The following is a 15,430-nucleotide window of genomic DNA, read 5'->3' on the forward strand; positions in this document are numbered from 1 at the left end:
ACCTCACTTCACTTGCCCTTGTACGTGTGTATCATTTCAGTCATACCGGTCGAGAAAAAAAAGATGCCGACAGAAATCAGCGGAATGTGGCATCCTTGCGTGTGGGCCATGGTCAACAAAATATCTTGAGGGTCGTTCTCAGAACACAAGAGGGCCACATGTGGCTCCTGGACTTTATATTGTCAATATCTGTGGTGGTCTAATTGGCTTCTGGTACAATAAAATTCTTTGATTCTGCAGCAAGCATCAGAGACTGAGAGGTACTGTGATGATATGCCTGTAAGGGCGCCGAAGTTCAGCTTGCCCGGGGCGCCAGCAACCCTAGGGCCGGCGCTGTCTGAGGTTTAAGACATGACCACGTAGAGAAGACTGCACATGACAAAATGATGAAAAGAAATAGGTCCTCTGCCAAAAAGAATGAAGTGTTGAAGCTGGTTCTATGCTAAAAGTCGTAACATTTGCTAACTCATCAAGTGCCTATGCTGCAGTCCGAAAACTCGGAGTCAGTGAAAAACTGGCGCGAGAATGGAAAAAGAATGACTCCCCCCTGAAGAAGATGCCCAAGACCAAATTTGCCACGAGGACAGGGATCAGCCACGGGCCTGATCTTGAGAAGAATGTATCAGAATCATAGAATCATAGAATTTACAGTGCAGAAGGCGGCCATTCGACCCATCGAGTCTGCACCGGCTCCTGGAAAGAGCACCCTACCCAAGGTCAACTCCTCCACCCTATCCCCATAACCCAGTAACCCCACCCAACACTAAGGGCAATTTTGGACACTAAGGGCAATTTAGCATGGCCAATCCACCTAACCTGCACATCTTTGGACTGTGGGAGGAAACCGGAGCACCCGGAGGAAACCCACGCACACACGGGGAGGATGTGCAGACTCTGCACAGACAGTGACCCAAGCCGGAATCGAACCTGGGACTCTGGAGCTGTGAAGCAATTATGCTATCCACAATGCTACCGTGCTGCCCTAAAAGAATGGGTCCTTAAAAATCATCAGAATGGTTAACAAACAGCTGAAATCCAATGCGTGTAATAAGTGAGCCAAATCAAACCAGCAAATATTTCAGAGCAACAGCTAGTTGGTGCAACCACTTTATGGAATGGGAATTTCTAATGTTGGGGCAGAAGACCAAGATTGCTCAGAGATTAAAAGACCTCAATACCAAAACGACCAGTTTCCTGTAATTCATCACAAGACAGAGTCAAAAACACGAGTACACATTATGTCAAATAGTCAACATGGATGAAACAGCCATGGATTTCAACATACCAGCAATTGAACTGTGGAATGCAAAGGTTCGAAAACAGTTCTTATGAAAACCACAGGATATGAGAAAAGATTCATGGTGGTATGACCCTGCATAGCCAACAGAATAAAATTCAAGTCTCAGGTAATTTTCAAACGTAAAATCATGCCCGAAGTCAAGTTCCCTGCAGGGGTTTCCCTGCGCGTTCATGACAATGGTTGGATGAATGAGGATGGAGTAAAGATGTGGATCAATTTTGGGTGCAATGGGCCTCCTGAAGGCCTACATAACAAGTGCAGTTCATTAATGTGGGACATGTTCAGATCCCATATAATTGGTGAGATCAAGAGGTGCCTGCAAAGAAATAACACCCTAATTTGCAGTTATACCGGGGATGGGCTATGTGAGGGGGGGGTCTAAACATCCCCTGTTCAGTCTTTGGACATGTGCCTCAACAAGCCATTCAGGATCACATTCATGCTGAATTGAACAGTTGGATGGTTGATGGAGAAAAAGCCTTCAGAAGAGTTTTCTCGAGACTTCAACGGCCAACTTGTACACCGTGATCTTTGTGCGGCACTAGTTAGTCAGCCGTGGATCAGTGGGTTGCATTTATGCCTCAGTCAGAAAATGGTGAATTCAAGTTCCATTCCACAGATTTAAGCATCAAACCCAGGCTGAGACAGCTAAGGCAGTGCTGCAGTGTTGGAGGTGTCATCTTTCAGATGATACTTAAGTTTAACCTAAGGCCTCATGGGTGGGCATTAAAGATTCTCACACACTATTTTGAAGAAGCACAGGGATGCTTCCCAATGTCCTGGTTAATATGTATCCATGAACTAATGTGAATAAATCAGATTAGCTGGCGGCACGGTGGCACAGCGGTTAGCACTGCTGCCTCACAGCTCCAGGGTCCCACGTTCTATTCCGGCCTTGAGTGACTGTCTGTGGAGTTTACACTTTCTCACCGTGTTTGGGTGATTTCCTCCTACAGTCCAACGATGTGCAGGTTAGGTGGATTGGCCATGATAAATTTCCCCTTATTGTCCAAAAGGTTAGGTGGGATAACTGGGTTATGGGGATAGGGTGGTCTTTCCAAGGGTGCAGACTCGATGGGCCGAATGGCCTCCTTCTGCACTGAAAATTCTATAATTCTAGATTTACCTCCTTGCTGTTTGCAGAAGCTTGCTGCATACAAATCAGCTGCAACGTTTCTTAAATTGCGACAGTAACTATACTTTGGAAATACTCCATTGGCCATAAGGTGCTTTGGGATGTCCTGAGGGTGTGAAAGGAGTCATACTATAATTGTAAGACAAGGAGATTTGCCCTCGAACTCTCGCTGACAATTGAGATCCACATAGGGTTAGACAAGGAGCCTTCAATTCGAAAAGCAATAAGAACTTAAGTGGTAAATACAATCAGGGAGAGTGAGGTCATTGAAATCGATGAGGCTCCTGCCAGTTCTGAAGCAAAGAATCGAATAAACATTTGAAGCAAATGCAGAAATCCCAGTGCAACAGACTAACGGCAGCTTGTTTTACAAGTTGTACTAGGATCTTTAACATATTCAAACATGCAAAGATACCTCACAGGAGCTTTACCTAGCGAGACCTGACACTGAGCCAATACGGAAGGTGACTAAAATCTTGGACACAAAGATAGGTTTTAAGGAGCATTTTAAAGGAGAAAATAAACGGCAGAACCGTCAGGAGCAGAGAGAGAGAGAGAGCTGGGCGTGCAGGTCCACAGATCCTTAAAAGTGGCAGCACAGGTGGAAATGGTGGTTAAGAAAGCATATGGCATGCTTCCCTTCATAGGACAGGGATCGAGTATAAAAGCTCAAAATTCATGTTACAATTATACAGAACGTTGGTTAGGCCACATTTGGAATACTGTGTCCAATTCTGGTCACCGCACTACCAGAAGGACGTGGAGGTTTTGGAGAGAGTACAGAAAAGGTTTGCCAGGATGTTGCCTGGTGTGGAGGGTATTAGCTATGAGGAGAGATTGAATAAACTGGGATTGTTCTCCCCAGAGAGACGGAAGCTGAGGAGCGACCAGATAGGAGTTTATAAAATTATTAGGGTGAACAGTTGGAGACTTTTTCCCAGGACGGGAATGACAATTACAAAGGGGCACAAGTTCAAGGTGAGGGGGGGAAAGGTTCAGTGGAGATGTGCGGGGGAAGTTTTTTTACACAGAGGGTGGTGGTGGCCTGGAATGCACTGCCAAGTGAGGTGGTTGAGGCAGATACGTTAGCGATCTTTAAGACTTATCTGGATAGGCACATGAACAGACAGGGTATAGAAGGATACAGGCAGTTGGTCTAGTAGGACACAAGATCAGCGCAGGCTTAGACGGCCAAAGGGCCTGTTCCTGTGCTGTATTGTTCTTTGTTCCTTTTTGACTCTAACATTCACTTGTATACTAATGAGACTCCTAGTGGTTAATCGGTGAATTACAACACAACCATTCTATCACTCCAGTGGAGTGATGGTGAGGTTTGGGCAGAGAATTACAGAGCTTTGGACCTCGGCAGACAAAGGTAGAACCCCCTATAGTGGAACGATTAAAGTCATCAATGTATAGGAGGCCAGAATTGGAGGAGCACAGAGGTCCTGAATGAGTGTGGAGCTGGAGGGAGTTACAGAGCTAGGGAAGGGTGAGGTCACGGAGGTCACGAACGGCAATTTTAAAAATCGAGGCATTGGTGGTCTGAGAGGCAATGTCGGGCAGTGTGTCGGAGTGAGGTGATTAGGATCACCGTGATAAACCAATCAGGAATCAAACTCAGTCAATGGTCAGAAATGGTTCTGTTTGAAGAAGATTTCTCTGAAGTTGTTGAGAATTGGCTTGGAATCCTTCCACCTTGATTCCGCAAAGGAAAGAACAGTGGGCGGGATATCTCCGGAAAAAATTCTAAGTGTGGTTGTGAGTGGGAATTGCTACAAGTTTCCTGGCGCTTGGCCCAGCAAGGCCGGCAACGCTATTGAACGTTAATTGGTCCATTCACCGAGGCCTCACAGGCGTCCTGCCAGCTGAATTGCTGGCACCGTGCTCAACAGCCCCTCAATAACAACGTCGAGCAGCACTTAAGCTGTACTTGCTCGGCCAATCCCAGCCAGCTCACAACAATGACGTCAAGGAGAGCCAGAAGAAGGTCAAGGACCTACATTGGGCAGCATGAGTGAGTTGACACCAAATCGCCACCCCCAAAGGGAACTCTACCCCCCAAGTGACCCCCGACCCTCCACAACCCCCCACCTCCCCCCCCAACGCGTGTGGTTAACGATGCCCTCTGTGTCTCCTCAGAAAATGCTCTCCCATAATCAGCAGGAGAGGGCCCAGACTGGCAGTGGGATGCCGGACTTGAGAATCCTCACCTCCTTCAAGGAGGTGACTAGGGTGGCCGAGGACAGGGCGGCCATCCACGCAGAGGCTGGAGGTCGCTGCAGAGGTGAGGAACCACCGGGCTCCACCCGGAGGACATGTCAAACATGGGTTCTCATTGCCTTACTGACTGACCCATCCTCCCACTGACCACATTTCCATTCTCCTACAGGTCCTCTAGCCAACGGCAACGGGGCTGGCCCATCCCGGGTGACACCCTCTCCTCACCACGAGGAGAATACCTTGAAGAAGAGCTCCAAGGATGCAACTGTGGTCGCGGCACAGCTGTCATCCCCACCCTCCACCCGCGCAGATACACACACCTCGGTGGGAAATGCTAGTGGTCAGGCTTCCGGGTCACAATCTGATGAGTACCACACGCTGATGATACACATCTGGTGGAGGCAGGAACTTTCAGGCGAGACAGCAGTCGGAGGGCTGCTGGATCCCAGGACCCAGCTGGGTCCCAGCCTGATTCTGAGCCTCTGAAACATGGTTACCTGGAGCTGATGGAGACAATAGGGAGCACCGGGACATTCAGAGAGAGATTCCAGCATCACTCCAGCAGATCCACAGTCAATTGGAGGAGTCTCAGAGGCTACGGGTGCAGGAGATGGCACCGACAATGTGTGGCACCGAGGCCAACACTGCATGGCTGGCGACCGCAGTGGAGAGCCTGATGCACGACGTCAGCACCACAAGTGAAGGTGTTCAAGGCTTTGCTCAGTCAGTGACGGCCATGGCCTCGCTGGGGGATGTCACCCAGTACCAGGCCAACCTTGATGAGGTTCTGCGGGACATGTCCCGCTCTCAGGTGGGCACGACCGAGGTGCTGCGGAGCTTTTCCCAGTCGCAGATAGGCATTGCCGAGGTGCTGCAGAGCATGTCCTAGTTACTGAGGAGCATCGCTGAGGGCGTTGACACTATAATGCAGACATTGGGGAACCGCACAGCCTGGCAGAGCCAGATGATGCAAGGGAATCCAAGGCTTGAACCAGCTGCCCCCCCCCCCCCCCCCCCATCCTAAGGTGAACCCAGGGCCCTATGGGTACCGACCGGGAGGAGCGGGCATTGAGTGCCAACCCAGATCCGTCCAATGGGATGGTGACGGCCGCCACCAGCTCCCCTAAATTCCACCACTCTGATGAGGCCAAGTCTCAAGGTCAGCACACGGGACAGGGCAGCACGACTCTCCATGTGCCTTCAACAGGTGAACCGGAGCCATCTGGTCCCCGGGCCCCCAGAGGATGCCGGGCAGGGGTATCAAAGGAAGCCAGCTGCTTACCGAATCAAAGGGATTAGATAAGCAGCCGGCTGCCTCCACCCCAGATAAGGGGGGATCCGGGTAGGCACCATGAGGAGAGTGGGGACCTGTACTGAACAATAAACATCCTTGTGCACAACCAGTCGGATGCCTCTGCCACTTTATTCCGCAATGCCGCATGCAGGTGATGGGTGTGAGCGAGGACTCAGCAGATAGGCAGGGCTCAGCTCTCTGTGGGCTATCATCACCACCCTGACCTCTGTCATGTTCTTGTGCTATGGCCAGTAGGAATGATGCACAATAGAACATCTGGGCCTTGACTAGTTAAAGTAATTAATTATCAAACAAATGCATGGTTAGCTGCTGGGCGGCTGGTTGCAACGGAGTGATGTAATTGGTTTTCTGGGCATGCACAGGCGGATATCAACGGCCATCGTGCACAGCCATTTTGCATTGGCAGGAGACATGGTGGTTAAGAAAACGGAACATTCAACTGAAGCCTGCTGGCAGAAAGCTTGTGCTGCAGAGAGAAAAGCTTAAAGGAAGGAGAGTCATATGGACTGGTAATAAGCTGCAGTGACATCTGCTGGGAGCAAATAGTCACTGTATGCTAGAGGACTGAATGACGTTGCTTCTGAACTTCTAACAACTTGTAGTTATAAGGTACATTTAACATTGCAAAACGTCCCAAGGGGTTTCACAGGAAAATTTAAAAAAGCGACGTACTTTTATATAATGCTTTTCACAATCACCGGACATTTCAAAGCACTTTACAGCCAATGAAGTCCTTTTGGATGTGGTCACTGTTTTACTGTAGGAGGCAGGGGCAGTCATTTTGTACAGAGGAAGATCCCATGAACAGCAATGTGATAATGACCAGCCAACCTGATTTTTGTGGTGTGTGGTGTTGATTGAGGGATTAATATTGGCCAGGTCACCAGGGAGAAGTCCACTGTTCTTCTTCAAACTAGAGTCATAGGATATCTGAAGGTCCACCTGGGGGGTAGGCAGAGCCTTGGTTTGCCATCTCATCTGAAAGTCAGCATCTCTGACAGTGCAGCACTCCCTCAGTACTGCGCTGGAGTATCTGCCTTGTTTACGCTCAGGTCCTGGACTGGGACTTGAACTCAGAACCTTGTAACCCTTCCCACCAGAGGAAATAGTTTCTCACTGGAATACATTTCTTGGAGCAGTAATGGAAACACTTTTTTTTTTAAATTTAGATTACCCAATTATTTTTTCTATTAAGGGGCAATTTAGTGTGGCCAATCCACCTACTCTGCACATTTTTGGGTTGTGGGGGCGAAACCCACGCAGACACGGGGAGAATGTACAAACTCCACACGGACAGTGACCCAGAGCCGGGATCGAACCTGGGACCTCAGCGCCGTGAAGCGGTTATGCTAACCACTAGGCCACCGTGCTGCCCAGTAATGGAAACACTAACACTTTTCACAAATTCTCAGTCAACCCGCCATAACCAAAATGCACGACCGCTCAAGGTTTGTGTAGTATAATGGAGTAGCAGAGTAGATGAGTGATGCAAATGATAGTGTATCTGTGGCATCAGAAATGTGTAGAGAGAGAGAGAGAGAGGATAGAACACAGGAGACACATTGTACTCAGGAGAGTCATACCTCTGTAACCTGTGTGTGTTTATATAACAGTTTTAAGCAAGTAGCAGAGGAAGACTACAGTCTGTCTCAGGAAGATAGGTCACATCTACCCATGGCCAAGGAAAAAACACCAAGAATCCACACATCATCCTGGGAGTACGAAGCAGTTTGGCTGAGCACAGGCTAACCTTGAATTTGGATCTTTGTAGCTTTCAAATTATTAACCAGCGTTCTTCAATAAACAATATGCGTATTTGCATGTATGACAGCAGGGACTACACTTTAAAAGTAAGCCATTGTCCACGAGGCATTTTAGGAAAATGTGAAAAGTTGAAATATAAATGGAGGTTTTGTTCGAATAACTTCAAGCCAGTGGAAAGTGATAGAATCATACTGGCTGCTTGTTGAATACTCAGTCTGAGGTGCCTTCAAAGGGTATGATGTAAAAGAACAAAGAACAAAGAAAATTACAGCACAGGAACAGGCCCTTCGGCCCTCCCAGCCTGCGCCAATCCAGATCCTTTATCTAAACCTGTTGCCTATTTTCCAAGGATCTACTTCCCTCTGTTCCCCACCCGTTCATATATCTGTCCAGATGCATCTTAAATGATGCTATCGTGCCCGCCTCCACCACCTCCGCTGGCAAAGCGTTCCAGGCACCCACCACCCTCTGCGTAAAAAAACTTTCCACGCACATCTCTCTTAAACTTTCCCCCTCTCACCTTGAAATCGTGATCCCTTGTAATTGACACCCCCACTCTTGGAAAAAGCTTGTTGCTATCCACCCTGTCCATACCTCTCATAATTTTGTCGACCTCAATCAGGTCCCCCCTCAACCTCCGTCTTTCCAACGAAAACAATCCTAATCTAAAAGAGAAGGCTGACTCGTTAATGTCTTATTTTAAATATAGTCAAGGACCAATTTCACCCCTCTCTGTCTCTCCCTTTATTCAGTTCCTATCTGTGTATCAGCTGAAGTTCAGTGGCTAGCCATTTTCATCCCTGAACCAGGGTCCCATAGGTTAAGTCCCAGGCTTGAGCATGCAAATGTCAAGCGACACTCCTGTGCTGCACTGTCAGAGGTGCCACCTTTCACATGAACTGTTTAGTTGAGGCCCTGTCTGCCTTCTCAGGCGGATGTAAACAACCATTTTCTCAGCAAAGAGTAGAGGTCCTGGTCAACATTTATCACTCAACTAAAGCCAATAATTTGTACCCATAATTACAAAGTAAGATACATCCTAGCAGGTTGCATGCCTGCACGCAGGAGTTTTCGGACAGTGCATACTGAGCAAACAAATCTGCAGTGGACACCTCCACCGTTAATCTCTCCAGTTCAGAATCATTACGCTGACCTATATCATAGTATATAAGGGAGGTAGAAGTCATGTTTCGGCTGTACAAATCCCTAGTTAGATCCAAGGGGAGTACGATGTTCTGTTCTGGGCATCACAACTTTAAAAGGATATATTACCCGGGAGTAATATCAGGGGAGTGCAGAGTAGATTAACCAGAATGATACCTGGGCTCCAAGGGAATTACAAAGAGCCATTACATAGGGTTGAGTTCCCTGGAATTTGGGAGATCAGAGGGTTTTGAAGTTTTTGAGATATTGAAGGGAACTCAGAGTAGAGATAAACTATTTCCTCTGATTAGGGAGCCTAGGACTCGAGGTAAAACCAAAAAATTTGAACAAGGCCTTTCAGCGTGAAATTAGAAAATACTTCTACACATAAAGGACAGTGGAAGTTTGGAACTCTCTTCTCCAATTGGCAATTCATGTTACATCAATAGTTCATTCTAAATCGCAGATTGTTAGATTTTTTTCAACCAAAGCTATTAAGGGATATGGGGTAAAGGGTCAGGTCACAGATCAACTGTGGTCTCATCAAATGGCTTGAGGGTTTAAATGCCCCCACCCCCTCTCAACTGTTCCAAAGGTCCTAACCCTGAAATGCACAATCTGGCCGACGCTGTTTGTGGGAGCTTGCTGTGTGTAAATTGGCTATATCACAAGAGTAATTTCTCATCAAAAAGTACTTCAAAGTGATTTGGGGAATGTCTTGAATGATACTATATAAATTCTAGTTCTTCCCTATTCCAAACATTTGCGGCAAAAATCAATGGTGCACTCTGCTCAAAAGTGAACGAACTGACCTGACACATCAATGAAGGAGACAACAGCTCGAAATCCCTTCAGATCCTGGCCATTATCCGAACGAAACTGGACCATCATGGCAGTGCTGTTGCTCAAGACAGGAGGGGGTGCACTCAATCCGCACAGCTTCACTGAAAGAAGTCAAAGAAAAACTCAATTTCTTTTGAGTTAAGCAGCAAAGTGCCTGACTTCAAGCCTGGCCATTATTTCAATCAAGACACAAGTTTCACATGGTCATGAAGTGTGCTTCTGTGTACCTAATACCAATTACCCACTGAACTCCTGGGCAGCAAATAAAAGTGGTATTTCTTCAGTTGAGACTTAGAGAATAATCTGGGAAACGAGTGCTGGGAATATCACAGGAGCGTAGTGATTGTGATCGGCATTGTTCAGATCGAGGCACTTATCCTCTTTGTACTAAACTTCTGCCTGTGCCATCTTAATGCAGACATTAAGTGAATTAAACAGCATAGAGACAAAGAGCTGTCAACCCTACAATATTGACCCAGAGACTCCAGAAATTGAATGTTAATCTTCAGGCACTTCTCAAAGCAAAAACTATGGGTAAAAAAATCATCAGAAAGGCTTATTAAAGATTAAAATATTAATGGAAAGAAAAAGCTTTTGATGGAGAGTCAGGGACCATCCAGCTGACAGAGTCTGCTGGTATTGGCCATTAGAAGGAATGAGTGATGGAGTCATGTCATGTCGAGCAACCAATGGCACGAGTGTAGGGGTGGGGAAGTTGGAGGCAGGAAGTCATGTGATGACACCTCAGAATACATTCAATCAGAATTTGGCAACCGTACACAGAGAGGAAATTAAAATGGCTTCTCTCCTTGATGTTTTACCACCATTTTCTGCTGTTTTTATTTCAGACTTTTAAAATGATCAGGGCTCACTTTGTTTTTTTCATGATACTTTTACTTATTTGTTTGTTTACCCCCTCTTCCTGCGTTTAAAACACTCCTCCAGTCTACTCACTTCTCAATGTTATCATTTTGCAGATCATCATTTTGCAGATCTTGCCAAAACCATCACAACCCAGGTAAATCCCCCCTCATGATTGGATTACCGGTGACCACCAACTAACTCAATAAGCAGCCATTAAGCACCAACTGAGCCTGTCCGTCTGCCTCACTCTGCTTTCATTACCCAACAGCTCAATATCATTAAAATGTCACAAAAACATCCCCTCACAACAAACATCAGTCCACTTCAACAAAACAGAACAAAACACTTGCCCAAAACAATTTGACATTCAGGATTTGTATGGTCCAGAGATCTCCCTATTCCCCGTTGGCAAGAAGTCATTCCCGACGCCCTGCATTCAATCCGGTCTCTCCTCTGTACTACCACTAATCAAACGCCTCATGAACGTCTTCTTGTTTTCCCCAGGAAGTCGTCCTCAGGATCCCCTCTCCCGACCTGGCTGGCCACCCCCGGGCCCATCTTGCTCCGGAAGCATGTGCGGGTGCACAAGTCCGACCCGTTGGTTGAGCGAGTCCAGTTACTCCACGCCAATCCACAATATGTGTACGTGGAGTATCCCGACGGACGGCAGGATACGGTCTTGCTCCGGGACCTGGCACCCGCCGGCGTGCGGCCTTCCCCCCCTACATCAACACCTCCCCCCAACCCCAATTCCCCCCAGCGCCCCCCGCACCCCCACGACCCAGAGCACATGCCCCCTCTTCCCCGATTACAGCGTCTCCACCACCGGCCCGGGGTACGGAGACACATCTCGGAGGCGAGGACGACCATCGGCCCAACGTCACCGGCTCCACTGCGACGGTCTTCCAGAACACCACGGGCACCCGACCATCGTCTCCATCTGATGCGGCCATGGGACTTTTTTTGGACATTTTTGTGCTATTCTGTTGTTATTAGTAGTAGTAGTATTGTTTTGCCACGAGCCAGTGGGCAGCTCACCCCTATCGATTTTCGCTGCTCATACCACCAGTCCTCGGACCCCCCCCTCTCTCTCTCACTTCCACCCCCCCTTCTTTCTCCACAAGGGGTGAATGTGGTGGTATGGATATGAGCACTGCCATTGGTGCAGAGAACTGGCTTCCCATTGGCTCTGGCTGATCATGTGCCTCTCGTCCGATTGGTTGGGACTAGTCATGTGACTGCTCTCCAATTGGTCGAGAGGCAAGTAGGCCCTGCCTCCGAGGTGGGGTATAAGTACCCAGAGTTCCCGGCGGTCGGCCATTCTCTGTAGTCGACCACCGGGCTAACAACTACAGATTAAAGCCACAGTTCGGATCCTAAATGTGTCTCGAGTCGAATTGATGGTACATCAGGCGGCACAGTGGTTAGCACCACTGCCTCACAGCGCTGAGGTCCTGGGTTACTATCTGTGTGGAGTTTGCACATTCTCCCCGTGTTTGCATGGGTCTCATCCCCACAACCCAAACATGTGCAGGGTAGATGGAGTAACCATGCTGAATTGCCCCTTAATTGGGGGAAAAAAATAATTGAGTACTTTTAATTTAGAAAATAAAAACAAGGAAAAAATAACATGCATGTTGTACTGTAATAGAGTCATAGAGATTTACAGCATGAATATAGGCCCTTCGGCCCAGCTTGTCCATTCCACCCAGTTTTTACCATGAAGCTAGTCCCAATTGCTTGCCCGCATTTGGCCCATATTCCTTTATATCGATCTTTATTCTGGAGCTATGAATAACAATGACAGAGCTTCTAATTCTCTGTCCATCACAAGACTGACCGGGAATCTGTCCTGTTCTTAACACCTACCATCAGCATGTGTTGGTAGGATTTGCAAGTCGATACTGAAACTATTTGATTGAGTTATTTTTTAAAATAAATTTCTGGTACCCAATTCTTCTTTTCCAATTAAGGGGAAATTTAGCGTGGCCAATTCACCTGCCCTGCATATCTTTGGGTTGTGGGGGTGAGACCCACGCAGACACGGGAAGAATGTGCAAACTCCACACGCACACAGGCAGTGATCCGGGGTCCTTGGCTCTGTGAGGCAGCAGTGCTAACCACTGCGCCACAGTGCCGCCCACTATTTGGTTGAGTAATGAATATGCCCTCCTTTTCCCTTAAGTCCTGGGGTCAGACTCAAACCTGGATCTTTTGACTCAAAGGCAGAGACATAACCAATTGTGTTACAGAACCTCTTAAAATAGATAAATGAATGAAATATTTTTAGAAACTGGCTCAGAGTTCACTGGAGTGGGGAATCCCACGGTTATGCCCAATTAGATAGATTTGCTGGTGCATGAGAAGTTTTCTCAGTGCTGAGCCCAGAACCTTCTGGAAGTGTAATTTGGTCATGCGGGGAAATGGGGCCTCTGGGGATCTCAATGGCTGATGGGATCAACAATCTTTTCGCCTTAACCAATGAAATTTAAGGATTGAGAGGAATGGTGGAGAAGGAAATCGAATGAATTCAAATCAAATCAAGTTCAGGAAGAGAAATAAAGAGAAAGAAAGTTTAGATCCGCAGAGAGAGAAAAAAGGGCGCCTCCGATGGCCAAGCTGTGTCTAAAAAGCATTTTGCCAGGAAAAAACTGGGAGACCCCGCACCCAGGATCTACCCGGCTCAATACGCCTTGTGAGGTCCAATGCGATCTCATGAGCCATTGCAATGTAAATCCCGCCCATTGTGGGCGATGTCACTTTTTGGCCAATCTGCATATTAGAGCAGTTAGTCTCACTCTAATGGGCGGACTGGAGCGGCGCAGGGGTGGGCCTCCCCCAGGGGGATTGGTGGCCCCCAGCTACATGCCCTTTGGGTAGGATGGTGCTCTGGCACGTCTGGTCCCACCTGGGCACCCTGGCAGTGCCAGCCTGAAACCTTGACAATGGCACCCTGGCAGTGCTATCTGGGTGCTAGCCTGGCATAGCAAAGGTGCCCAGGTGGCATTTCCAACCTCCATGAGTGGTGCCAGCTTGGCACTGCCAAGCTGTATTTTTGTGCATGTGTGATCTGGCCGGGACTGTCCTGCGGATGGGGGGCTGGGGATCCTCCCATAGTGCGTTTGGGCTGTGGGAGTGTCGAGGATGGCTTCGGGGGCCTTGGAAATGGCATCCCGATCTCTTGCTACATGGGGGAGTTCTGGCAAGCAGAGCTCCTCAGTGTACAAAGCGGGGCCGTGTGTGGCCTCGTGCATGTGTTTCCCGCTACGGCCCCTTATCCAAACGAGTCGCTGGGAAACAGGCGGCTAAACGAGCTCGCTTTGGCACTTTGATCCCATTTAGCAGCACGGTAGCATTGTGGATAGCACAATCGCTTCACAGCTCCAGGGTCCCAGGTTCGATTCCGGCTTGGGTCACTGTCTGTGCGGAGTCTGCACATCCTCCCCGTGTGTGCTTGGGTTTCCTCCGGGTGCTCCGGTTTCCTCCCACAGTCCAAAGATGTGCAGGTTAGGTGGATTGGCCATGATAAATTGCCCTTAGTGTCCCTTAGTCTTGGGTGGAGTTACTGGATTATGGGGATAGGGTGGAGGTGTTAACCTTGGGTATGGTGCTCTTTCCAGGAGCTGGTGCAGTCTCGATGGGCCGAATGGCCTGCTTCTGCACTGTAAATTCTATGATCTATGATTTAGTTGAATCAAGCTCAAAGAGACAGAAAGGAATGTTAAGAAAATAATGCAACATTTTAAAATTAGGTATTTTTCAAATCTTCTAAAACAATTTATTACCTGAGGAAATGAGAGTTTCATTTTCTGGGGCAGAATGAGTAAATAATGCAGCAAAGTCACAGGGTTTGAGGACAAGGTGCCATTTTCACAAGACGAATAGTGGAACGGCACAAATACATCCAACAACTCTGAAAGAAATTATCTGGGGCCGTTAGCCCCAGGCGGATTCTCGATGGCCTGTTGAATCGGGCGTAAGGACCAAAATGGGATCCTCACCGGATCAAATCCATTGTGAGTCTCCCGACCCGCAGCCCCTGGCGAGATCAGGTTGCCACCTCGAACAGATAGGTTAGGAGAATGGGCCAAAATGTGAGTTCAACGTGGATAAATGGGAGGTCATGCAATTTGGTCGAACACAATGGGAAGGCAAGGTATTTGGCTCGATTCAACTAAAGCAAGCACAATTAACTGCCTGTTTGCTGGCACTCGCGGTGCCAAGAAACACATGGGTACACAACATACTCACATTGAATAAGGGGCCTCAATGGGGAGCATGCGGCTGAGGCCACACATAGCCCCATTTTGTACACTGGGGAGTTCCAGCAAGCAAGAGCTCCGAGGCCCCAAAGTGATCCCCGACCCACACACAGACACAGAATGTCAGTTTTGGCACCTGGACAGTGTGAACCTGGCACCACCCATGCCAGCTCACAGTACCACCTTGGCAGTGCCAGGGAGCACCTGCATTGCATCCTGCCCAAAGAACATGCAGCTGGGGGCCTCCAATTCCCTGGAAGACCCCCAAGGTTCCTGTTTCTGGAGGCTAGTGCTGAATAGCACTCTCACAAAGCCTCCAGGGCAAAGGGGATGAATCCCAAAGCCTCAGGTATCTTGGGAATCTGCACATTAGAGTGAGACTAGCTGTCTCACTAATATGCAGATTTTCCAAAAAGTGATCCCATCCACATGGGGCGGAATTTACATCGCAATGTCTCGTGCGATCGTGTTGGATGTCTCGAGGTGTTGCAAGCCGGGCAGACCCTGGGAGCAAGGTCCCCGGCTTTCATCGGCAACGCTGCACCACAGCACGCTGCCTTTCAGGTGCAGCCTGGCCATTG

General features: G+C 48.3%; 1 protein-coding gene across 1 annotated transcript in view; it reads right to left on the minus strand.

The window, feature by feature from the left end:
* Positions 1-15,430, minus strand: part of LOC119970944 (ovochymase-2) — a 126,763-nt gene that overhangs the window by 8,086 nt on the left and 103,247 nt on the right. The window contains exon 15 of the mRNA XM_038806055.1: positions 9,693-9,824. Coding sequence (XP_038661983.1) covers positions 9,693-9,824 — 132 coding nt within the window. The remainder of the gene's footprint in view (positions 1-9,692; positions 9,825-15,430) is intronic.

Source organism: Scyliorhinus canicula, chromosome 9 (assembly GCF_902713615.1).
Source record: "Scyliorhinus canicula chromosome 9, sScyCan1.1, whole genome shotgun sequence".
Classification (NCBI taxonomy): domain Eukaryota; kingdom Metazoa; phylum Chordata; class Chondrichthyes; order Carcharhiniformes; family Scyliorhinidae; genus Scyliorhinus; species Scyliorhinus canicula.